The following is a 25,549-nucleotide window of genomic DNA, read 5'->3' on the forward strand; positions in this document are numbered from 1 at the left end:
ACCGTGATACCCAGAAAGCGCTCATATATGTTCCGGCAACAACCGCAGAGACAATCCTCAAGGCCAATAAGATTACGGTGGCATAGTCAGTGTGCCGAATCAGAATTAATAATGCCCCAGTTAGATTCTACAAGTGCCTAAAAACTGGCCATGTCGCTGCCAAATGTAATAGCGACGTTGACAGTAGTGGCTGGTGCTTAAAATGCGGAACCAGCGGTCATAAAATTCGGGACTGCTGTAACGAGGCCAAATGTATTCTATGTGCAGCAGAAGGACTGACTTCACTCTCACATGTAGCTGGCAGCCAGAGATGCCCGTCCGCAAACGGGCGGTCATCCAACGAGACCCGTAAGCACAATAATGATGATTAAGTTTATCCAGCTTAATCTAAATCGTTGCTGGGCAGCCCATGAGCTGCTATCACAGACAGTGGGTGAGTCTAGAACAGACATAGCCATTATAAGCGAACCTTTTAAGGCCAGAACTGGAAATAACTGGTCCTGCAGTATTTCTGGGAAGGCAGCGATCTGGGCTTGTGGAACGCCATCACTATTGCAGAGTTCCGTGCTAAACAAGGAGCACTATGTCAGGGCAAACATAAGCGGCCACTGGGTCTACAGCTGCTACTTGCCACCAAGTCTGAGTATCCAAAGCTTCAGTGATGCCTTAGACGATCTCGAGCAGACGCACGTACCCGCAGCCCAGTTATTATAGCTGGGGACTTCAACGCCTGGGCTGTTGAATGGGGTAGCAGTCTAACCAATGCCAAAGGGAGAGCACTTTTAGAGGCATTTTCAACAATTGATATAGCTTTGCTTAACGTAGGATCCCAAAATACCTTCAATAGAGCGGGACTCGGCTCAGTAATAGACCTGACTTTCGTCAGTGAAAGTCTTTATAGGTCAACTAGCTGGGCAATTGCTAATGTATATACTGCAAGCGACCATGAAGCCATACATTTTCGGTCGGGGAAGCACAACTTGCACCTGCAAGACTTCCTAGCATCGATAAAGGCTACAAGTCCGAAACATTGAACGTGCAGGTATTTTCAGCATTAATTGAGAGGGCCCAATTCTCGCGGAACTCGGCTGGCGTGGTGGCCGAACAGCTCTATAGCAACCTGGACGCAGCCTGCAGTGCAAGCATGACGCAAATAAAGAATTATAGAAGACATCATCAACATGTATTCGAAGTGGATGCGGGATTGCGTCAATCGGCACCGGAATCGACCGAGAATAAGCGATATTTGCAACAATATCAAGAGGAACTGCGACAGCAGTACCTCCAGGAGGAGGAGAAGCGACAACAGCAAATTGAGCAACATCGCCAGCAGCAAAATGAGCAAATGCTACGACAACGCCGTCAATATCAAGACCGAGAGCTGGATCTACTGGAACAGATGCAACAGCGACCAAACAATCCACTGCAGCAACAGATTCCCGAATGGGCCAGACAGGATGATCAGAATTCGTATAATCCATATAATACACGTCAATTGTACAGTTGCCTCATCCCAGTGGAGGATGAAATTCGTGAAAATCGACAGCATCTGCAGTGGCAGCAACAGCTTTTCGATGACTATGAGCAGCAACCACCGACTGATTATATTGTTGCCAATTCACATATGAATCAGCGTCCCCAGCAGGAGAATCACCGGGAGCGCCAACATCGCGAACGTCTCCATCAGAAACGTATCCATCAGGAACGTCTCCAATGGGAACGCCGTCAAATGCAGGAGCGACGTGAGCAGGAGCGTCGTGAGCAGGAGCGTCGTGAGCAGGAGCTTCGTGAGCAGGAGCGTCATGAGCGGGAACGTCTCGATTGGCAACGCCGTCGTGAGCAGGAGCGTCGTGAGCAGGAGCGCCGTGAGCTGGAGCGTCGTGAGCAGGAGCGTCGTGAGCAGGAGCGTCGTAAGCAGGAGCGTCGTGAGCAGGAACGCCGTGTCGGGAGCATATTTATATAAAAAAAAAATTTTAGGTCTACCACCTTTATATAAAAAAGTATAATTCAGTGCATCATTAATACAGTGGAAATTAAAAAAACAAGTAATAGAGGAAAATTAATCAAAAGCATTACTTTTGCCAGATCGCCCATAGGAAGAAAGGAAGTCAAATGGCTTATGTGTTCCCCTTTGACTTCGACACTCAGTAATCCATGAAGTAATTCCAACGCCGTGGATAGACAACAAAATGAAATCCGGACTATTTTATATGATGTGTCTGTTGTGGAGGATCTTGTAATTTTGGTATTGTAAAGATTAAGGAAAAATAATTTTATTATATTTAGACGGGAAAATAAAATTTTAAAATCTTATGCTGACGTAAAGAAAACAAATAAGGAATATAAATGTATTCTGAATGAAACGACTTCATCTTAATGATTCCGAAAAGCGCTCAGTTCATAAGATGCAGGAATATTTTAAAGCGTTTTAAATTTTTAAATGCTCTAAAGGAGAAGGAATAAATTAAAGCGTTTTAAATTTTTAAATGCTTTAAAGGAGAAGGATTAAATTAAAGCGTTTTAAATTTTTAAATGCTTTAAAGGAGAAGGACCAGGAAGAAGTAAAAAGATGAACTTGTTCCTTTGACTGCTGCGAAGCAAGTGAAGTCGATTGTGAGCTGAGGTCGAACGAAAACTTTTAGTGCCAGTGCCGCCTACTTGATCACAATTAATATTATCCAGTTTTGGAAAACCGTAGAAAGTAGTAGATAGTTTCCAAGCTCTAACAAATGCAACACTAAAAATTTGACCCGAGTGTGTTTCACGTTTTCCAACACTACTTTCTACGATTTTCCAAAACTGGATAATATTAATTGTGGTCAAGTAGGCGGCACTGGCACTAAAAGTTTTCGTTCGACCTCAGCTCACAATCGACTTCACTTGCTTCGCAGCAGTCAAAGGAACAAGTTCAACTTTTTACTTCTTCTGGTCCTTCTCCTTTAAAGCATTTAAAAAATTAAAACGCTTTAATTTAATCCTTCTCCTTTAGAGCATTTAAAAATTTAAAACGCTTTAATTTATTCCTTCTCCTTTAAAGCATTTAAAAATTTAAAACGCTTTAAAATATTCCTGCATCTTATGAACTGAGCGCTTTTCGGAATCATTAAGATGAAGTCGTTTCAGTCAGAAAACATTTATATTCCTTATTTGTTTTCTTTACGTCAGCATAAGATTTTAAATTTTTATTTTCCCGTCTAAATATAATAAAATAATTTTTCCTTAATCTTTACAATACCAAAATTACAAGATCCTCCACAACAGACACATCATATAAAATAGTCCGGATTTCATTTTGTTGTCTATCCACGGCGTTGGAATTACTTCATGGATTACTAAGTGTCGAAGTCAAAGGGGAACACATAAGCCATTTGACTTCCTTTCTTCCTATGGGCGATCTGGCAAAAGTAATGCTTTTGATTAATTTTCCTCTATTACTTGTTTTTTTAGTTTCCACTGTATTAATGATGCACTGAATTATACTTTTTTATATAAAGGTGGTAGACCTAACATTTTTTTTTTATATAAATATGCTCCCGACGCTCCTGCTCACGGCGCTCCTGCTCACGGCGCTCCTCCTCAAGGCGCTCCTGCTCACGGCGCTCCTGCTCACGGCGTTCCTGCTCACGACGCTCCTGCTCACGACGCTCCTGCTCACGACGCTCCTGCTCACGACATTCCAGCTCACGACATTCCAGCTCACGGCGCTCCTGCTCACGACGCTCCTGCTCACGACGGCGTTCCCAATGGAGACGTTCCCGCTCATGACGCTCCTGCTCACGAAGCTCCTGCTCACGACGCTCCTGCTCACGACGCTCCTGCATTTGACGGCGTTCCCATTGGAGACGTTCCTGATGGATACGTTTCTGATGGAGACGTTCGCGATGTTGGCGCTCCCGCTCACGACGCTCCTCTTGACGGCGCTCCCGGTGATTCTCCTGCTGGGGACGCTGATTCATATGTGAATTGGCAACAATACAATCAGTCGGTGGTTGCTGCTCATAGTCATCGAAAAGCTGTTGCTGCCACTGCAGACGCTGTCGATTTTCACGAATTTCATCCTCCACTGGGATGAGGCTACTGTACAATTGACGAGTATTATATGGATTATACGAATTCTGATCATCCTGTCTGGCCCATTCGGGAATCTGTTGCTGCAGTGGATTGTTTGGTCGCTGTTGCATCTGTTCCAGTAGATCCAGCTCTCGGTCTTGATATTGACGGCGTTGTCGTTGCATTTGCTCATTTTGCTGCTGGCGATGTTACTCAATTTGCTGTTGTCGCTTCTCCTCCTCGTGGAGGTACTGCTGTCGCAGTTCCTCTTGATATTGTTGCAAATATCGCTCATTCTCGGTCGATTCCGGTGCCGATTGACGCAATCCCGCATCCACTTCGAATACAGGTTGATGTCTTCTATAATTCTTTATTTGCGTCATGCTTGCACTGCAGGCTGCGTCCAGGTTGCTATAGAGCTGTTCGGCCATCACGCCAGCCGAGTTCCGCGAGAATTGGGCCCTCTCAATTAATGCTGAAAATACCTGCACGTTCAATGTTTCGGACTTGTAGTATATACATTAGCAATTGCCCAGCTAGTTGACCTATAAAGACTTTCACTGACGAAAGTCAGGTCTATTACTGAGCCGAGTCCCGCTCTATTGAAGGTATTTTGGGATCCTACGTTAAGCAAAGCTATATCAAGTGTTGCAAATGCCTCTAAAAGTGCTCTCCCTTTGGCATTGGTTAGACTGCTACCCCATTCAACAGCCCAGGCGTTGAAGTCCCCAGCTATAATAACTGGGCTGCGGGTACGTGCGTCTGCTCGAGATCGTCTAAGGCATCACTGAAGCTTTGGATATTCAGACTTGGTGGCAAGTAGCAGCTGTAGACCCAGTGGCCGCTTATGTTTGCCCTGACATAGTGCTCCTTGTTTAGCATGGAACGCTGCAATAGTGATGGCGTTCCACAAGCCCAGATCGCTGCCTTCCCAGAAATACTGCAGGACCAGTTATTTCCAGTTCTGGCCTTAAAAGGTTCGCTTATAATGGCTATGTCTGTTCTAGACTCACCCACTGTCTGTGATAGCAGCTCATGGGCTGCCCAGCAATGATTTAGATTAAGCTGGATAAACTTAATCATCATTATTGTGGCTGCCAGCTACATGTGAGAGTGAAGTCAGTCCTTCTGCTGCACATAGAAAACATTTGGCCTCGTTACAGCAGTCCCGAATTTTATGACCGCTGGTTCCGCATTTTAAGCACCAGCCACTTCTGTCAACGTCGCTATTACATTTGGCAGCGACATGGCCAGTTTTTAGGCACTTGTAGAATCTAACTGGGGCATTATTAATTCTGATTCGGCACACTGACTATGCCACCGTAATCTTATTGGCCTTGAGGATTGTCTCTGCGGTTGTTGCCGGAACATATATGAGCGCTTTCTGGGTATCACGGTATGATGGGCAGAGACTTTTGACAGCGCCTGGCTCTAGGTCAATTTTCAACTTGGTAGAAAAGGCTGCTACTATCTCTTCTACGGTTGTCTCGTTGTGTAGGTCCAGTATTTCCAGCCTTATATTATCTGTGAGAGCGCGAGTTTCGAACTTGGCGCCCAGCACATTGCCAATATCTTCTTTTAGCTTATGAAGGTTATCTGCTCTTCCCTTACTTAGCTCGAGGAGTAAGTCGCCATTCGCTGTGCGCCTCACCTTGGTAACATTTCCTCCAACGGCTTTAATTTTTTCATCTTGGCTTCTAGTTACCATTTTGAGCATATCGCTATATGAGACCCCTTCAGTGCTATGCAGAATAATAGCATCTGGTCTATGCTTTAACTGAGCCTTTCTTTTTGTTTTAGACTCCACAGTTTTCCATTCTGGTTGAACTTGGGGAGCTGAGGCTTTGTGACCTTGCTGTGCATTGTTCTGGGTCTTATTTGCCCGTGTACCTTTGTGAGAAGCTTTTCGGTCTGCCAATTTTGTCCTGCTGCTTTCTTGTGGTGTCCACTGTGTCTGCACATTCGTGGTATTCTCCATTTTTTTGAGGATTGCGAATGCTGAGAGTGCAGACTTGTTTAACGCAAAGACTTGCTGGGCTTGGTCCTTCATGTCATTATTTACATATGTATCTGGCGTTTCGCAGTGCTTTAGCTAGCTCACCTGACTTTTTCACCATTGACCGGAGTAGAATACCTAGGTCTTCGTTTTCGGGATCAACTGGTTCGCATATTGCGTTCATCTGATTCGGCTGCTGTGGGTCGGCATCTTCGTTGGGGCCGAGCGACCAAGCGGTTGGAGTTGACCATTGGCTCGGCTGATCTGGCGGTAGTAAAACCCACCGGGCAGAAGCCCTTTGCCCATCCTCTTCGTACTCCATTTGACTGACCGGCATTGCCACAGCGGCAGGGGCCAATGCTGGCCGTTATCAATCTATAGATTCAGTAGATTCGAAATTTAGAAAATTTTAAAAATTCCAACGATCGCCAAATGGTGCAGCCTGAAAGCATGCACCGCTTATGTACGCTGTTACGGGCTGTAAGCTTACAGGTCTGCTACCCGTATCAGCTGTGTCCGAATACGTTGACCAACACTGCTGAACAGCTGATGCTATCGAACTACGAAATATGAAGGTAAGCCAGGTGGAGTAGTGGCTCCCGATTGAGCCCGCAGGTGTTTGGGTACGTAGCACCACCCCTAACCGACTCTGGTTAACAATTGTGTATATTCTCAGGTCTCAGGAAGCTCCTTTATTTGACGAGATTTCGGAACGACTTGAACTACGCGACCGTACTTGGTGAGAAGAAAAACTGTGTGTCACCGCCTTGCATTGTGTGTGTGTGTATATGTCAGAGCCCGGCACTCATATCCCCGGGGGACGAACACGTTCGGCACCTCGTATGCGTGTAACCGAACGGCTGCCGAAGTCCTCACACAGAGGATGAGGGTTGATTTAGTTTCCCTCAGCATTTCGACGGAAGCAGATCTATGTCGCTTTGTTGAGAAAACACACATGAAAAAATTGATCGCTGCTTTGTTTTCTCTATCTTTTTCTTGCATAAGATTATTTGCTGCACTCGTTTTCTTGATTCGAGGCAGAATTTGATGAAGTTTAATTTTGCGCAGTGTAAAGCAACATACGCATACAAGCAAGTGCACACATACAACTAAACTTTTTTAGCGCTCTCTTTGTGCCGGGCCCCGGTATATGTGTTATGTATAAAAGGGCTGAGAGAGAACTTAGGGTATGTATATACACCAGGCCGGCACAAAGAGAGCGCTAAAAAAGTTAGTTGTATGTTGCACTTGCTTGTATGCGTGTGTTGCTTTACACTGCGCAAAATAAACTTCATCAAATTCTGCCTCGAATGAAGAAAACGAGTGCAGCAAATAATCTTATGCAAAAAAAGATATAGAAAACAAAGCAGCGATCAATTTTTCATGTGTGTTTCTCAACAAAGCGACATAGATCTGCTTGCGTCGAAATGCTGAGGAAACTAAATCAACCCTCATCCTCTGTGTGAGACTTCGCAGCCGTTCGTTACACGCATACGAGGTGCCGAACGTGTTCGTCCCCGGGGATATGAGTGCCGGCTCTGATATACACTAATACATACCCAAGTAAAAAATTTTTTCGATTGCCAGCCTCTTACATAAATCATTTTAGGTTATAACAACACAAAAATATTACATTGTCATTTATTTAAATAATTAGCTAGGAAATTGGCAATTTTCCGTGGCACACTAGTGAAGAGCCTTGAAACACTATTTTAAAGATTTATTTAGGCAATTAATTCCCACTTTTACTATATTTTTTTAACAATTTATAGCGGAGCTTTTTTCTTTGTTTTTTTCTTTGTGTTGAGGCGAATGCTCAAACTAGCACCAATGGCCGACTGGCCATTGGCTCCTTTATTGTTCTCATTCTAAGACCTTAGAATCTATAACAAGGGTCATTAAATACAGCAATTTACAATAAGTGCTGAAGGCATAATAAAGTGAAAAATGAATTAAGACTAGTCCAAAGTGGTCTAGAATATATATAATATCATGTAATTTGGAAATTTCTCACAGATTTATATTTGCGGCTAAGTTCATTAACATAACTTGAATCCAGACTGCACTGTAACTGGAGGCAGAGAGATGTCCAAATGTTAATTAACAGTGAGATACAAATGTCCAATAGAAATATTTTATGGGCGTGATTAAAAATTTTAGGATATTTTTAGGCATAATTATCTTCTATTAATTTGTGTCATCAGGCGTTTTTTTTTTAAGATAAGTCGTTTGATCCGCCTGGCCTCAGTCTTTCGATTAAGGCCGCTTTATTTTCTATCCTTTCATCTTCTAGAGACAAACAATAGAAATTAAAAAATAGGGCGTTAGGCCGTTAGGCAGCAGCAGGGGAGGGACAATATAAAATAACTTATAAACTAGCTTAAATACTAACAATGAATGTATAATAATAAAATAGACAATAACATTTAGAATTTAGTGTTTTTTAGAGATAATTATGGCGTAAGTAGTTTTAAGTATTTAGCATAAGTAAGTATTAGTTTTTAGCAATAAGAATTTTAAATTTAATTTTCCGGTGCAAGGGGTCTTAATAGGGGGAATTAGGCGAGTGCAGAGGACACTAATAGAGGTAAGTAGAGAAGTGCATAGGGCGCTAGAGCGAGAAATGTAGGGAAACTGGCATTTTTTTGTGGTATTTTTAGGGCAACACTGGAGTGTTAGCGTTAGATTGCATATTCATTGTCTCATGCCCAAATTTTCTTTCCTTTTCATGATTCATTTGCCTTTCTTGCCGCTCTGGGCGCTGGTCAACGACAAATTTTGACAGTTCAGCCTTATAAAATGCACAGCCCCTATAGGTGGCTCTATGGCCATCTCCCCAGTTGCCACTCTTTGGAGATTGGCCATCAGGAGAGGCGCATTTGTCGGATTTGTGCTGGCCAGCACAGACGGAGCAGAGCGGGGGAAGGCAGCAGTACCTGGCTGTATGGCCAAAGAGGAGGCAGTTTTTGCATTGGGGAATCTCCCTTCGGCCCCTTTGCCTCTCGACGCGTTCCTCCTGGCTGCCTAGGACCTTAATTTTAAGTATTTCATCATGTTTGTCATTATGTTTGTTAATTTCAATTAAAAAGACATTCATTGGCCTCTTAGTTCTGTAGTTTGTTAGTCTTTTGATGTATTTTGTCTCAAATCCTAGCTTTTTCAGGTCACGACGGATAGCTTCGCATTCAGTGGAGGGGTGTAGATTCAAGATGGCAAATCTAGCACCTCGTTCCCATCTGGGCTGGTGAGTAAAAAAGGCAAATTTGTTTGCCTCCAGGGTAGCTTTTATTTTGCCATAGGTGTCCATTGTTTTGGCCGTGATTTGAGTCAGGCCGTTACTCAGCCGGACCAGGTGATAAAGGGAGAGAATTTCCAATTCTCTCTTTTTTTTACTTGTATGGCCGCAGTTGCAAAGCCAAGTGGTTGGCTCCCGAAGGAGTCAACCATCATTTATTGTATTTCGCCCCCTATCAGGAAGCATATACAATTACAATAAAAACGAGCTTAGAAATAATTTACAATGGCTTATTAATAGTGTGAATGATTAATATATAAGACATAATGTTTGTTGGGTGTTACTGGTAGGACAAAAAAAAAATTGTGGGAAATTGACATGGGAAATTTTTTACAGGCAAGTAAATAAATGCTCAAATAAAGGATCAAGAACAAGTTGCAAGCTGCAATAATTATAAAGAATATAGTATTTACAAATATTGTTCATTAATAGTGATTAGTATAATTGTTTCTTGCAGGTTATCAGTTCGAATCATATCGATTCATGGCGTCATTGCAGTTGGCAAAATCTTTGAAGCAGCGCTCTTATTGTCAGGAAAATTCCCTCTTATAGGCAAGAAGTGAGTAACATGTGTTGTTTTTTTTGTCATAGGCAAACATTTCGGCTTATTTCTGTCTCTCTTCTCGGATTGGACTATGTGAGACCCCAGAACAATGTATGCGTGCCCTTCAGCCCCAGTATTGGAGGTTTTGGGCCGTCAGGAGAGCTTGTTTGCCTGTGGAGTGGCAGCACAGTAGGCTAGCAATTGGTGCGCGGCACTGGAGAAGCATCTGTTCCATCTACAGGCTCGTTTGGAGGAAAATAACTAGGAGCGGGAGGGCCAAATCCCTTCGACCGCAATGTAGTGCTCGAGCAGGCATTGCTTGGATGATAGGTCCATATAGACTGCCTGCTGGCCAGGCCTGGTACAGGCTGGCTGAAAGCGGGAGGGCCAAGTCCCTTTAACCGCTGTATGGAGATTTTGTCAAGGTCAGCTGGCTGAAAGTCAGTAAGTAAAGAATTAGCAGTTTTTTGCACCTTCATGGGTGGTAATCTCTCATTATTTTTCGTTTCAGCTTCTATGCTACTTTCAATCTCATTCAGGAGCTCGTTTTCAACTCGCTCAAGATTTTTTGAGAGTTGGTCATCATTAAGGGTGAACCTTGAGTGGAGGCAGGACAAGTCGCTGGATTTGGATTGGCTGGCCCTTCAATCGCTCTTCTATGTACGCGCGATTTCGTGTGCCTCTTTTAAAATCTCGAAACAGGCCGTTGATCACGTGTCCTTCCATGCGCACAACAGGTTTGTTTAGTTTCGATTTTTCCTCCTTTTGTTTTTTGAGTTCGTTTCTCTCAATAATTTTTTGGTATCTTAGGTGGCAATCGAATCTGATGAGAGATGGGGCGCCATCAAAATGGGCCGTCGCCTCCCGCATTGCATGCGATCTAGATGAGTAGTTGGAGATTGCTGCTGCTGTGTGTCAACGGAAGATGAAGTCCGTAGCTGGGAGGCCTGTGCTGCTGGGTGGTGCTGCTGGACGACCATTTGATGCTGCTGCGTATCCATTTGCGGTGAGTATTGAATATTTGCTGTCATTGGTGGAGCTGGAATGTCAGATTGCTGCTGCTGAGTGTCAGCAAAAGATGAAGCCCGTAGCTGAGAGACTTGTGCTGCGGGCTGATGCTGCTGGCCAGCCAGTTGATGCTGATTCAGCTTATTGTTAAATTCACGTGGTTCGATTGACTTTTTTTTTTATCGATATTTTACGAATACTTAAGCTGGGGAACTATCGATGGCACTATCGAGGTATCGAATATTTACCACCATCGATTGTTTTTGGCCACTATCGATAGTATAACATACATATGTAATAGTTACACAACAATTGAAAAGAAACGCTTGGATGGAGTTAAATTTATGTTAAATGTTTTTCTTTGCTTTCTTTTAATTTTGGTTTTAAGAGTTGATCTCCATAAATTTAAAAGTCTGAAAACTAATATATGTTAATTTAATTTTAATTCAAACAAAATCAAAACAGGTAAATTTTTTTTTGATAATTAATTGGTAAATATTTATATAACTTGAAAGGCTAAAACTATATAATTTTGGTTATTAATATTAGGTTAAGCAAAATTGTATTCATTTTTTTTGAAAATGATACTTATTGTAATTAAATTTTGCTCCTAAAACATTGAAAATATCGAATCACGCCACTATCGATAGTTTCCAAGCTCTAACAAATGCAACACTAAAAATTTGACCCGAGTGTGTTTCACGTTTTCCAACACTACTTTCTACGATTTTCCAAAACTGGATAATATTAATTGTGGTCAAGTAGGCGGCACTGGCACTAAAAGTTTTCGTTCGACCTCAGCTCACAATCGACTTCACTTGCTTCGCAGCAGTCAAACGAACAAGTTCAACTTTTTACTTCTTTCTCCCTGGTCTTTCTCCTTTAAAGCATTTAAAAATTTAAAACGCTTAATTTAATCCTTCTCCTTTAAAGAATTTAAAAATTTAAAACGCTTTAATTTATTCCTTCTCCTTTAAAGCATTTAAAAATTTAAAACGCTTTAAAATATTCCTGCATCTTATGAACTGAGCGCTTTTCGGAATCATTAAGATGAAGTCGTTTCAGTCAGAAAACATTTATATTCCTTCTTTGTTTTCTTTACGTCAGCATAAGATTTTAAAATTTTATTTTCCCGTCTAAATATAATAAAATTATTTTTCCTTAATCTTTACAATACCAAAATTACAAGATCCTCCACAACAGACACATCAATAAAGTAGTCCGGATTTCATTTTGTTGTCTATCCACGGCGTTGGAATTACTTCATGGATTACTGAGTGTCGAAGTCAAAGGGGAACACATAAGCCATTTGACTTCCTTTCTTCCTATGGGCGATCTGGCAAAAGTAATGCTTTTGATTAATTTTCCTCTATTACTTGTTTTTTTAATTTCCACTGTATTAATGATGCACTGAATTATACTTTTTTATATAAAGGCAACTGTACAATTGACGTGTATTATATGGATTATACGAATTCTGATCATCCTGTCTGGCCCATTCGGGAATCTGTTGCTGCAGTGGATTGTTTGGTCGCTGTTGCATCTGTTCCAGTAGATCCAGCTCTCGGTCTTGATATTGACGGCGTTGTCGTAGCATTTGCTCATTTTGCTGCTGGCGATGTTGCTCAATTTGCTGTTGTCGCTTCTCCTCCTCCTGGAGGTACTGCTGTCGCAGTTCCTCTTGATATTGTTGCAAATATCGCTTATTCTCGGTCGATTCCGGTGCCGATTGACGCAATCCCGCATCCACTTCGAATACATGTTGATGATGTCTTCTATAATTCTTTATTTGCGTCATGCTTGCACTGCAGGCTGCGTCCAGGTTGCTATAGAGCTGTCGGCCACCTCGCCAGCCCAGTTCCGCGAGAATTGGGCCCTCTCAATTAATGCTGAAAATACCTGCACGTTCAATGTTTCGGACTTGTAGCCTTTATCGATGCTAGGAAGTCTTGCAGGTGCAAGTTGTGCTTCCCCGACCGAAAAATGTATGGCTTCATGGTCGCTTGCAGTATATACATTAGCAATTGCCCAGCTAGTTGACCTATAAAGACTTTCACTGACGAAAGTCAGGTCTATTACTGAGCCGAGTCCCGCTCTATTGAAGGTATTTTGGGATCCTACGTTAAGCAAAGCTATATCAAGTGTTGCAAATGCCTCTAAAAGTGCTCTCTCTTTGGCATTGGTTAGACTGCTACCCCATTCAACAGCCCAGGCGTTGAAGTCCCCAGCTATAATAACTGGGCTGCGGGTACGTGCGTCTGCTCGAGATCGTCTAAGGCATCACTGAAGCTTTGGATATTCAGACTTAGTGGCAAGTAGCAGCTGTAGACCCAGTGGCCGCTTATGTTTGCCCTGACATAGTGCTCCTTGTTTAGCACGGAACGCTGCAATAGTGATGGCGTTCCACAAGCCCAGATCGCTGCCTTCCCAGAAATACTGCAGGACCAGTTATTTCCAGTTCTGGCCTTAAAAGGTTCGCTTATAATGGCTATGTCTGTTCTAGACTCACCCACTGTCTGTGATAGCAGCTCATGGGCTGCCCAGCAATGATTTAGATTAAGCTGGATAAACTTAATCATCATTATTGTGGCTGCCAGCTACATGTGAGAGTGAAGTCAGTCCTTCTGCTGCACATAGAAAACATTTGGCCTCGTTACAGCAGTCCCGAATTTTATGACCGCTGGTTCCGCATTTTAAGCACCAGCCACTTCTGTCAACGTCGCTATTACATTTGGCAGCGACATGGCCAGTTTTTAGGCACTTGTAGAATCTAACTGGGGCATTATTAATTCTGATTCGGCACACTGACTATGCCACCGTAATCTTATTGGCCTTGAGGATTGTCTCTGCGGTTGTTGCCGGAACATATATGAGCGCTTTCTGGGTATCACGGTATGATGGGCAGAGACTTTTGACAGCGCCTGGCTCTAGGTCAATTTTCAACTTGGTAGAAAAGGCTGCTACTATCTCTTCTACGGTTGTCTCGTTGTCTAGGTCCAGTATTTCCAGCCTTATATTATCTGTGAGAGCGCGAGTTTCGAACTTGGCGCCCAGAACATTGCCAATATCTTCTTTTAGCTTATGAAGGTTATCTGCTCTTCCCTTACTTAGCTCGAGGAGTAAGTCGCCATTCGCTGTGCGCCTCACCTTGGTAACATTTCCTCCAACGGCTTTAATTTTTTCATCTTGGCTTCTAGTTACCATTTTGAGCATATCGCTATATGAGACCCCTTCAGTGCTATGCAGAATAATAGCATCTGGTCTATGCTTTAACTGAGCCTTTCTTTTTGTTTTAGACTCCACAGTTTTCCATTCTGGTTGAACTTGGGGAGCTGAGGCTTTGTGACCTTGCTGTGCATTGTTCTGGGTCTTATTTGCCCGTGTACCTTTGTGAGAAGCTTTTCGGTCTGCCAATTTTGTCCTGCTGCTTTCTTGTGGTGTCCACTGTGTCTGCACATACGTGGTATTCTCCATTTTTTTGAGGATTGCGAATGCTGAGAGTGCAGACTTGTTTAACGCAGACTTGCTGGGCTTGGTCCTTCATGTCATTATTTACATGGCGTTTCGCAGTGCTTTAGCTAGCTCACCTGACTTTTTCACCATTGACCGGAGTAGAATACCTAGGTCTTCGTTTTCGGGATCAACTGGTTCGCATATTGCGTTCATCTGATTCGGCTGCCGTGGGTCGGCATCTTCGTTGGGGCCGAGCGACCAAGCGTTGGAGTTGACCATTGGCTCGGCTGATCTGGCGGTAGTAAAACCCGCCGGGCAGAAGCCCTTTGCCCATCCTCTTCGTACTCCATTTGACTGACCGGCATTGCCACAGCGGCAGGGGCCAATGCTGGCCGTTATCAATCTATAGATTCAGTAGACTCGAAATTTAGAAAATTTAAAAATTCCAACGATCGCCAAATGGTGCAGCCTGAAAGCATGCACCGCTTATGTACGCTGTTACGGGCTGTAAGCTTACAGGTCTGCTACCCGTATCAGCTGTGTCCGAATACGTTGACCAACACTGCTGAACAGCTGATGCTATCGAACTACGAAATATGAAGGTAAGCCAGGTGGAGTAGTGGCTCCCGATTGAGCCCGCAGGTGTTTGGGTACGTAGCACCACCCCTAACCGACTCTGGTTAACAATTGTGTATATTCTCAGGTCTCAGGAAGCTCCTTTATTTGACGAGATTTCGGAACGACTTGAACTACGCGACCGTACTTGGTGAGAAGAAAAACTGTGTGTCACCGCCTTCCATAGTGTGTGTGTGTATATGTGTTATGTATAAAAGGGCTGAGAGAGAACTTAGGGGTATGTATATACACTAATACATACCCAAGTGAAAAAATTTTTTCGATTGCCAGCCTCTTACATAAATCATTTTAGGTTATAACAAAACAAAAATATTAAATTGTCATTTATTTAAATAATTAGCTAGGAAATTGGCAATTTTCCGTGGCACACTAGTGAAGAGCCTCGAAACACTATTTTTAAGATTTATTTGGCAATTAATTCCCACTTTTACTATATTTTTTTAACAATTTATAGCGGAGCTTTTTTCTTTGTTTTTTTTTTTGTGTTGAGGCGAATCTCAAACTAGCACCAATGGCCGACTGCCATTGGCTCCTTTATTGTTCTCATTCTAAGACCTTAGAATCTATAACAAGGGTCATTAAATACAGCAATTTACAATAAGTGCTGAAGGCATAATAAAGTGAAAAATGAATTAAGACTAGTCCAAAGTGGTCTAGAATATATATAATATCATGTAATTTGGAAATTTCTCACAGATTTATATTTGCGGCTAAGTTCATTAACATAACTTGAATCCAGACTGCACTGTAACTGGAGGCAGAGAGATGTCCAAATGTTAATTAACAGTGAGATACAAATGTCCAATAGAAATATTTTATGGACGTGATTGAAAATTTTAGGATATTTTTAGGCATAATTATCTTCTATTAATTTGTGTCATCAGGCGTTTTTTTTTTAAGATAAGGCGTTTGATCCGCCTGGCCTAAGTCTTTCGATTAAGGCCGCTTTATTTTCTATCCTTTCATCTTCTAGAGACAAACAAAGAAATTAAAAAATAGGGCCGTTACAGCAGCAGGGGAGGGACAATATAAAATAACTTATAAACTAGCTTAAATACTAACAATGAATGTATAATAATAAAATAGACAATGACATTTAGAATTTAGTGTTTTTTAGAGATAATTATGGCGTAAGTAGTTTTAAGTATTTAGCATAAGTAAGTATTAGTTTTTAGCAATAAGAATTTTAAATTTAATTTTCCGGTGCAAGGGGTCTTAATAGGGGGAATTAGGCGAGTGCAGAGGACACTAATAGAGGTAAGTAGAGAAGTGCATAGGGCGCTAGAGCGAGAAATGTAGGGAAACTGGCATTTTTTGTGGTATTTTTAGGGCAACACTGGAGTGAGTGCTCATTATTGCGTGTGCGCTCACTGTTGCTGCTCAATACTTATTCGATAAGAAATCGATACAGCAACAGGTGGCGGCGCATGTGGCTGAAAAGAGAAGGCGATATATGTATTTCCAAAATGTAAACAAACAATTAGAAAAATGTGACATAAGTATAAAAATTGACAATAAGATTAACCAATATTGGAAATTATAAATTAATTATTATTATTTTACAGGAACATGGCTGCTGAATCATCACTGGAGACCTCCACCGACGACAGAGTAAAGCTGTTAGGACGGGAACAGCTGCTTGCAGGTAAGTATTTTTTAGGTTGATGTTTTTGCTTATTTTTATTTTCAGGTCGAGGTACTTACCTAGACTCCATGGGATGCAGGTGGCCGCGTTGAGTTTTTAGGTGAGTATTGTTGGCTTTTAGTTTTTCCAATATTTGTAGTTAAATTTAACTTTGTTTTTTCTCCGTTTTCAGGTGCGTCTGGAATAGAAGAATGTGTTGCGGCTGGCGGCATTTGTATGGCAGGTGAATAATTGGTTGGTTTAGTAGTATTTTTAACATTTTTATATTTTTTTCAGGTACAGGTGCAGCTTTATGACGTTTAGGACCAGGTGACGGGCCAAGTGATGCAGCACAAGAAGCAGGAGCAGCTCCAGTTGGATCCGCAAGCGACTGGGGCTCGATTTTAGATATGTATTTAGTTATTTTAACTTGTTTCTTTGTTGATTTTTTGTTATTTTCAGGCGCAGCCTTGGGTAGAGGGCCAGAAGGACCAGCTGGTGTTGCTGCAGGTGACTGAAGAGAATTTGCAGGTAAGTTTACGTGATTATTGAGAGATTTTTCTGACGATTTGTGTTTTTTTCCAGGTGCAGGCGCTAGTGAAGGACGAGATGGACCAGGAGTTTGGCCAGATTTAGCACGAAGATTTGCACGCGATGCTACTGACGGCATTTGCATGGCAGGTGAGTAATTTGTTGATTTAGTAGCATTTTTTAACATTTTTATATTTTTCCAGGTACTGGAGCAGCTTTATGGCGTTTAGGACCAGACTACGGGTCAGGTGGTGCAGCAGAAGATGCAGGAGGAGCTCCAGTTGGAACTGCTAGCGGCTGCGGCTGGATTTTAGATATGTATTTAGTTAAATTAGCTTGATTCTTTGTTGATTTTTTGTTTTTTTTCAGATGCAGCCTTAGGTAGAGGGCCAGAAGGACCAGCTGGTGTTGCTGCAGGTGACTGAAGAGAATTTGCAGGTATGTTTACGTGATTATTGAGAGATTTTTCTGACGATTTGTGTTTTTTTTCAGGTGCAGGCGCTAGTGAAGGACGAGATGGACCAGATGATTGGCCAGATGCTGGACGAGGATTCGCAGATGATGCTGCTGCTGTCTGACGTAGATTTTCAGGTGAGTTTTTGTGTTTTATTGCTGATTTAGATAATAATTTTAATATATTTTCAGATTCAGATACGAGATACGACGCAGATGAGACGATGCATACGACGCTGGACAAGGAGCTGCTGTTTGCTGTTGTGTATTTTCAGATGAGTATTTGTACTTTTTAGTTGGTTTTATTTTTAGATTTGTTTTATTTTCAGGTATTGGTGCATCAGGCGAGCGGAAATCTGGACAGGACGATGGACGAGATGGTGCAGACGCTGAGAACGAGGCAGAGAGTGCAGGAGGCGCGTCTACTGGAGGCACAGCTGTCGAGGACTGGCCCTCTGGCCAGGCCAGGACGGCAGCTGAATAGTGGGCAGGATTCTGGCTTTGCAGGGGCCGCCTGAAATCATATTTCGTTATGATTAGGTAAGTGAATGTTTGCAGAAGTATTAGTATTGGTGTTAGAGTGATTGTTAGTTAGGACCATCATGGGTGCAGTATCAGTTTTCCTTTTTTTTTAGAGCATCAGTGCTATTCGTGCTGTTATCAATTAATTTAAGCAACTCAGATTCCAGACTAGCCATGTTTAGAGCGAGTAGTTCATTTTCCGTGTATTGAATTTGTTCGTTTGGCCCAAGGGGGGGCAGGCTTTCCGGGGGGTTTTTTATACCATACACCCATAGGGTGAAATGGTATATTAAAGTCGCCAAAATGTATGTAACAGGCAGAAGGAAGCATCTCCGACCCCACAAATTATATATATTCTTGATCAGGATCAACAACCGAGTCGATCTAGCCATGTCCGTCTGTCCGTCCGTCCGTCCGTCCGTATGAGCACCTAGATCTCGGAGACTATAAGAGCTAGAGCCACCAAATTTGGTATGCAGTCTCGTGTAGTATGTACGCTTATCGAGTTTGTTTCAAATTTTTGCCACGCCCCCTTCCGCCCCCGGAATGTACAAAAAACAGATTTTCTTAAAAAGTATAACAGATAGAAACATCAAATTTGGTTTGTATACTCGTTTAGTTAGCGCGCAAAAAATAATTGTTCCATCTTTTTGCCACGCCCCCTTCCGCCCCCGCAATTTACAAAAAACAGATTTTCTTAAAAACTATGACAGCTACCGACATTAAATTTGGTATGTAAGCTAGCCTAACAGACGCGCAGACATTGACTATTTAATAATTTTGCCACGCCCATTTCCGCCCCCGCAAATTAAACAAAACTGATTTTCTTGAAAACTAACAAAGCTAAAGTCACCAAATTTAGTATGTATACTGGCTTAGTATGCGCGCAGAATATATATATTTTAATATGTTGCCACGCCCACCTTCGCCTCTATAATTTAGAAAAAACCGATTGGCTCTTGCAATTTTTGACCATCGCGATCAAATTTGACAGACTAATAAATCTTATCTATTTCTATCAAGCTACCAAATTTGATTGAAATCGGACTAGAAACATGCAAAATATACGTATGAATAAGGGCAGAATTGGCCGTTAGCTAGTGGCGGCGCTAGAGTGCTCATATGTTTGTAGAGTGAGCGAGATAGCATAAAGATTTTTTGAGAGTTGGTCATCATTAAGGGTGAATCTTTCCCCAGGCTTGAGTGGAGGCAGGACAAGTCGCTGGATTTGGATTGGCTGGCCCTTCAATCGCTCTTCTATGTACGCGCGATTTCGTGTGCCTCTTTTAAAATCTCGAAACAGGCCGTTGATCACGTGTCCTTCCATGCGCACAACAGGTTTGTTTAGTTTCGATTTTTCCTCCTTTTGTTTTTTGAGTTCGTTTCTCTCAATAATTTTTTGGTATCTTAGGTGGCAATCGAATCTGATGAGAGATGGGGCGCCATCAAAATGGGCCGTCGCCTCCCGCATTGCATGCCGATCTAGATGAGTAGTTGGAGATTGCTGCTGCTGTGTGTCAACGGAAGATGAAGTCCGTAGCTGGAAGGCCTGTGCTGCTGGGTGGTGCTGCTGGACGACCATTTGATGCTGCTGCGTATCCATTTGCGGTGAGTATTGAATATTTGCTGTCATTGGTGGAGCTGGAATGTCAGATTGCTGCTGCTGAGTGTCAGCAAAAGATGAAGCCCGTAGCTGAGAGACTTGTGCTGCGGGCTGATGCTGCTGGCCAGCCAGTTGATGCTGATTCAGCACCGCCAATAGCTGAAGATGTTGTATATTAGCTGCATTTTGAGGAACTGGAATAGTTTTCTGCCGTTGAGTGTCAGCAGAAGATGAGGCCCGTAGCTGGGAGGCCTGTGTTGCGGGCTGGTGCTGCTGACCAATAAGTTTATGCTGCTGCTGCACCATAATTTGCTGTGAAGTTGCAGTTTGAGGAACTGGAGTCTGAGATTGCTGCTGCTGACTGTCAGCAGTGGTTGACGCCTGTTGCTAAGAGGCCTGTGCTGTGGGCTGGTGCTGCTGGCCATCTGATTGATGCTGCTGCTGCGTCGCCAATATCTGTAGATATTGTATATTTGCTGACAAGGAGGAGCTAGATTTGTGGATTGCTGCTGCTGTGTGTCGATAGGAGTTGACACCTGAAACTGACAGGCCTGTGCTGGAGGCTGACGCTGCTGTCCAACCACTTGATGCTGCTGCTGCATCGCTATTTGCTGTAGATGATGTATACTTGATGCAATTTGATGAACTGGAGTTGCTGTCTGCTGTTGTGTGTTTGCAGGAGATGACGCCTGTAGCTGAGAGGCCTGTGCTGCGGTCTGGTGCTGCTGGCCAGCTGGTTGATGCAGCTGCTGCAACGCTAAATGCTGCAGGTGTTGTGTGTTTGCAGTACTTAGAGGAAACGTGGTTGTAGTTAGCTGTTGCTGGGTGCTATTTGTGGTAAGAAAGTTCTGTGTTGGTGCTGCACATTGCTGCTGGTTTGGCTGTTGAGTGAGATGAGGTGTATTTCGGACTGCTACCATTTTCTCTAGTTGAATAGAGTATCTAGGCCAGGAGAGCCTTTAGGAGTAAAGGGTTTTTCCAGGATATTCCTTACTTCTACATTTGGGTGTTCTAGAGTGGAGATAGCAAGCCAAGTCATATTTGAGTTCCATGGATTTAACATTATGTTTGTCGCGAATATAGGCATTTGTGCTGAATATATCCGAGTCAGTAATTTTTCTCAGCAGTTTGTTGTGCGTTCCACAGATTTTTTTGAATAGAGTTTCCGAAATAAGGCTGCCCCATACAGGAATAGCATACGTTAGAATGGGAACAATAATTTGCTTAAATATTGTGACTTTACATCTTGTGCTGAGGGAGCTCTTTTCGTCAACAAGCCATTTTAGGCGATGATAGAGGGTGGTGACTCCTAGATATTTATATTGATTAGCGTTTTTTATAGGTTTTTCATCGATTTTTATTAGGTAAGATCTTAGAGCAGGGGATATGTTTCGTTTTGTGTATAGGACACGAATAGTCTTATCATTATTTATCGTAAAGCACCATTTAGTTGACCATTTGGTGAATTCATTTAGGTATTTTTGCGTTTTCCTGATGGCCATGTAGGCATTTTTATCAGTAGATACGATTATAGTATCATCTGCGAACGTTGACAGTAGGATGTCAGGGTTCTTCTTGGTTTCACCTGATACCATGAGGAAGTCGTGTTCAAAGATATAATCAGGAATTGGCATGTCAGACGAATAAACATTGAAGAGAAGGGGTCCCAGAACACTGCCCTGGGGTATTCCTGCAGTGATTTTGCCAATTCTGGAATATGTGTCATCTGTGCCCCTGACTGTGAACGATCTATCCTGCAGATAGCTTTCAAGAATCTTGAACAAGCAGTAAGGCAGGAGTTTGGCCAGTTTATTCAATAATCCTAAGTGCCACACTTTATCAAATTCAGTAATGTCTACAAATACAGCAGAGCTGTATTCTTTTTGTTCGAGTGATTTTTGTACTAACTGTGTGACCCTTGCGAGTTGGTGTTCAGTGCTGTGGTTTTTACGAAAGCCAAATTGATGGTTTGGAATTGCTTTGCGAAAAGTTGAATACAAATTATATTGTTCACACCAAAGATTAAAAAGGGCAACGTTACAAGGTCAAGGACAATATCCAAACTATTCACACGAAATACGTTTTGGATGGCAAAGCAACGATTGCTTTCAAGAAGCCCTCACTGAATCTGTTGACTAAATGTGATCCCATTCAGCTGAAGGGATTCCTGCAGACGCTTAAACTGGGTATGGAAGGCAAGGATGTCATCAATTTGAGACTAAATACAGTCACTGCCATGGCACAAAAATCAAAGTTACAGACGAAAATGGCTATAAATCGTCACAGTGACTATCCCATCAAGGTCTTTCCTCGATATCTACAATCCCTAACAATAGACAATACGCAATTGGTTAAATTGAGCTATCATATATGCTCCTTACGGAATCTAACCCACCTGGATGTATCCAACAATAAGTTGCGTAAGGTAAGGAAATAAATGAAAAGACAACTTTTAGCATCTTCAAAACTAAATTTAAATTTCCAGTTACCTGTTGAACTGGGGAGATTACACTTGAGCAAGCTCGTCCTCCATGACAATAATCTGGGTGAAATAGACGATTGGTCATTTCTAAATGGCAGCAAATTACGAGACTCCCTGCGCGAATTGGATTTCTCTGAAGATTTGGATTTCTGAGAAGATTACGCTCGCTTTACGTGTCGGAAAACAAATTAAAATCCCTGCCAGCTGCCATAGATGATTTACGTATTGAAATCTTGGATGTTTGGCGTAATTCATTCAAGGGTCTCAAGGGCCTGGCCTTTGCTTCCGATGCGGACGGAGCTTCAACTCATTCGCCTGAACCTCTCTGGCTTCAAGCTGTGGCCTAATATGAACTGCCAATCGATTCCCTGCCAGCCTTACTCATTAAACTAATTGCCGAGGCACCAAAATGTACCTGTGGCAAATTGTGCGATGCTTTAGACAAGAAGCACATTATCGAACGTGTTGGTCAACCGAAATTTGTAAATATTAAAAATCTTACCTATAGTCGAGAGCATATGATCTATTCTGATGTTGTCATATGTGGCAACAATTGTAGTATATGCAACCAATGTAAGAACCTATTCTCAGCTCTGATATTAGCCTATTATGCCAATGTGCCAAACAAAAAGTGGAATTAATAATTAAATATTATGAATAAGTAAATGAAAGAAAAAGCTGATAGTACTGTGATCTTGTTAATCTGTTTTTAATATCTTTTAGATCAAAAATGCTTCTAATCTTAGAGTCTCCTGTTTAGATTAACTTGGGATTTTGCCCAGATGACTACCTATTGGATAAATGGAACTCAAGAACTTGAAATCAATTGCAATTGAAGAACATCACTCATCTTTATTTGGATCAACACGCAATTAATCTCAACTGAATGGGCTTAAGGACTACGGGGCAACCTTCATCTTGAATAAATAGAAACGAAGATTTATTGTCATTATTCTTGAAGGAGGTATACAACTGCAAACTTTTCTCTTTCATTTTGATTGTGATAAGAATGTTTGTAATTTATATTTCAGGATTCCAAAAGATATGATTTCCAAGGATATTCTTTTTTCTGAATAGTCGAAGTGTTAATGCGATTAACGAATGCGAAATGTTAATGCGATTAACTACTCTTGCTTTTAGTCAAGCAACTTTTATTCTTATGTTAAACAAAATTTTAATTTTCCCTCCATTCAATCTAAGAAATCTATTTATTATCGATAGGCGGAGACGTTGATGTGGCAACCTTCCTATTTTTAAAACAGCTGATTGTATTTTTCCGCGTTAATTGGTTTGATTTTATATTTTTTTATTTTTTAACTTTATACCACAAGTTTAAAATGAAAATCCTCTGTGAGGTGCAAGTGGTGAATCATGTGACCCAAGCGAATCGTACGCCGCGGGCAGTTAAATCCACTTCGGCCATAGGCTACAAACAGAGCGCCCTGGATTCAAATGGTATGAAAAAACAAACAAAACAAAAATAATAATAATAATAATTATTTTACATTGCAACAGGGAATACAAAAAAGGAACTGGAAATGATATTATTCACGCCACAAATCAAGACTGGGCAGCGTTACAAGGTCAAGGATAATATCCAGGCTGATCACACGAAATTCGTGGCGGACTTCAAAGCAACAATTGGATTCAAGCAGCGGCAGAAAATCTATTGATTAAATGTGATCCCATTCAGTTAAAGGGATTCCTGCAGACTCTCAAACTGGATATGGAGGGCAAGGACGCCATCAATTTGAGACTGAATATAGCCACTGCCACGGCCATTACACAAAAAGCAAAGTCACAGACTAAAATGACTATTAATCGTCGCTGCGATTATCACATCAAGGGTTTTCCACGATCTCTGCAGTCTCTGACAATTAATAGTAGTCAATTGGTTAAGCTAAGTTTTGAGATATGCTCGTTGCGTAATCTAACCCATCTGGATGTGGTCAACAATCAGCTAACGAAGGTGAATAATAGTTGGTAGCTTTTCGCGCCCTTTTATCTGTCCTGTTTGGCTGTACAAATGTTTAAAATGTTTAAAACTTTTTTCAGGGAATTGTCTGGGAGAACTGAACGATTGGTCATTTCTAAATGGCATCAAATTGAGTGAATCTTTTTGTGAATTAGATTTATCTGGTGGTTAAATGCCAAAAGCTGGTTCATTTGAATCTAAATCACAATAATCTAACATTTTTAGCCTTTGCCATGCGACGACTGAAGAAATTGCACTCGCTTTATGTATCGGACAATAAATTGGAATCTCTGCCAGCTGCCCTAGAAGACCTACACATTAATACCCTAGATGTTTGTGGCAATGCATTTAAAGGACCCAATCATCTGGATGTTCAACGTCTCCAGGGCACCACTGAGGCAAACACAAGGACCCAATGCTCCCCTCAGCCGCTCTGGCTGCAAGCAGCTCGTTCAGTCGACCAATTTAAACTGCCTATATACTCACTACCTGCCATACTGATCAAGTTGATAGCCGAGACACCAAAATGTGTTTGTGGCAAATTTTGTTTTCTCATGGACTCGCAAAATATCTATAAACGTATACGCTCTGCCAAATTTGAAAGAATCAAGAATTATAGCTACAGTCCAGATCAGTTTATATATGTTGATATTGTCAAATGTGGCTACTGTAAGAATGTTAAATCATGCGCATGATCTTCCCTGATGTTAGTTGGAATATTTTATTTATTATTTTAGTATTACAATTCTTAATAAAGTCTGATCTAAATGAGAATTAATGTTAAAGTTTCTTCAGAGAGATCATTTAATGTTATTAAACTTGCCTAAATTGACTAGTCTTAGATTACTATCGGAATAATCTGCCAAAAGGTCCGAATTGTACACAAATCTAGTACACTTAATTGATTTTTTGATATATAACAAATCCAACCCATGTATATTGGAAGTTGATTAGTTATTTGCCAATTAATCTATCTCAAATACTCTTCATTGTTTCATCTCTACTAAATTAGAACTCTTTCCATTAAACATAATGTTTAAAGGTTGATTCATTGGGAAAACCTGAAAGGGAGGGTGCCTGAAAGGTTTTGATACAACGATTAATTACGAAAATTTTCAATTTAAGTGATTCCAATTCAACTGCCGCCGTGTGCAGACGTGTTTTTTAATGCACTCCGCAAAAATTGAGTGTAAAAAAAAAAAAAGTCTGCGTTTGCAAAAAGTTGTGTAGGGCTCTCAGTCGCCTCAGAGACGCCTATTTACAATCATATTGCTATTAGATTGCTCTAATAGCAATAAATACTAAGTTGCAACAACAAAGTGCGTAATTTTTACAAAAGCCATGTCCACCAATTCGGGCCCAAGCTCTCTCGATCCC

At 41.7% G+C, this 25,549-nt stretch overlaps 1 protein-coding gene, 2 long non-coding RNA genes and 1 pseudogene across 4 annotated transcripts; 3 read left to right on the plus strand and 1 right to left on the minus strand.

Moving 5' to 3' along the window:
• The first annotated feature begins 9,862 nt into the window (after positions 1-9,862).
• Positions 9,863-10,762, plus strand: LOC124461255. 2 transcript variants are annotated; one of them, XR_006954983.1, is made up of 3 exons: positions 9,863-10,325; positions 10,397-10,622; positions 10,696-10,762. It is a non-coding gene; the product is annotated as an uncharacterized LOC124461255 (long non-coding RNA). The 2 variants fall into 2 exon arrangements; XR_006954982.1 differs by having other exon boundaries at positions 9,864-10,329.
• Positions 10,763-16,462: 5,700 nt separating this feature from the next.
• Positions 16,463-16,751, minus strand: LOC124461260. Its single transcript, XR_006954987.1, has 2 exons — positions 16,687-16,751; positions 16,463-16,617 (listed from the first exon to the last, which is right to left on the minus strand). It is a non-coding gene; the product is annotated as an uncharacterized LOC124461260 (long non-coding RNA).
• Positions 16,752-20,681: 3,930 nt separating this feature from the next.
• Positions 20,682-22,350, plus strand: LOC26529484 (leucine-rich repeat protein 1-like). The gene is made up of 2 exons (XM_047012808.1): positions 20,682-22,140; positions 22,201-22,350. Exons 1-2 carry the CDS (start codon positions 21,904-21,906, stop codon positions 22,348-22,350), a joined length of 387 nt encoding a protein of 128 aa, XP_046868764.1. The 5' UTR covers positions 20,682-21,903.
• Positions 22,351-22,945: 595 nt separating this feature from the next.
• Positions 22,946-24,946, plus strand: LOC124461259 (annotated as a pseudogene).
• The last annotated feature ends 603 nt before the right edge of the window (positions 24,947-25,549 follow it).

The sequence above is a fragment of the Drosophila willistoni genome, unplaced genomic scaffold (assembly GCF_018902025.1).
Source record: "Drosophila willistoni isolate 14030-0811.24 unplaced genomic scaffold, UCI_dwil_1.1 Seg29.1, whole genome shotgun sequence".
Classification (NCBI taxonomy): domain Eukaryota; kingdom Metazoa; phylum Arthropoda; class Insecta; order Diptera; family Drosophilidae; genus Drosophila; species Drosophila willistoni.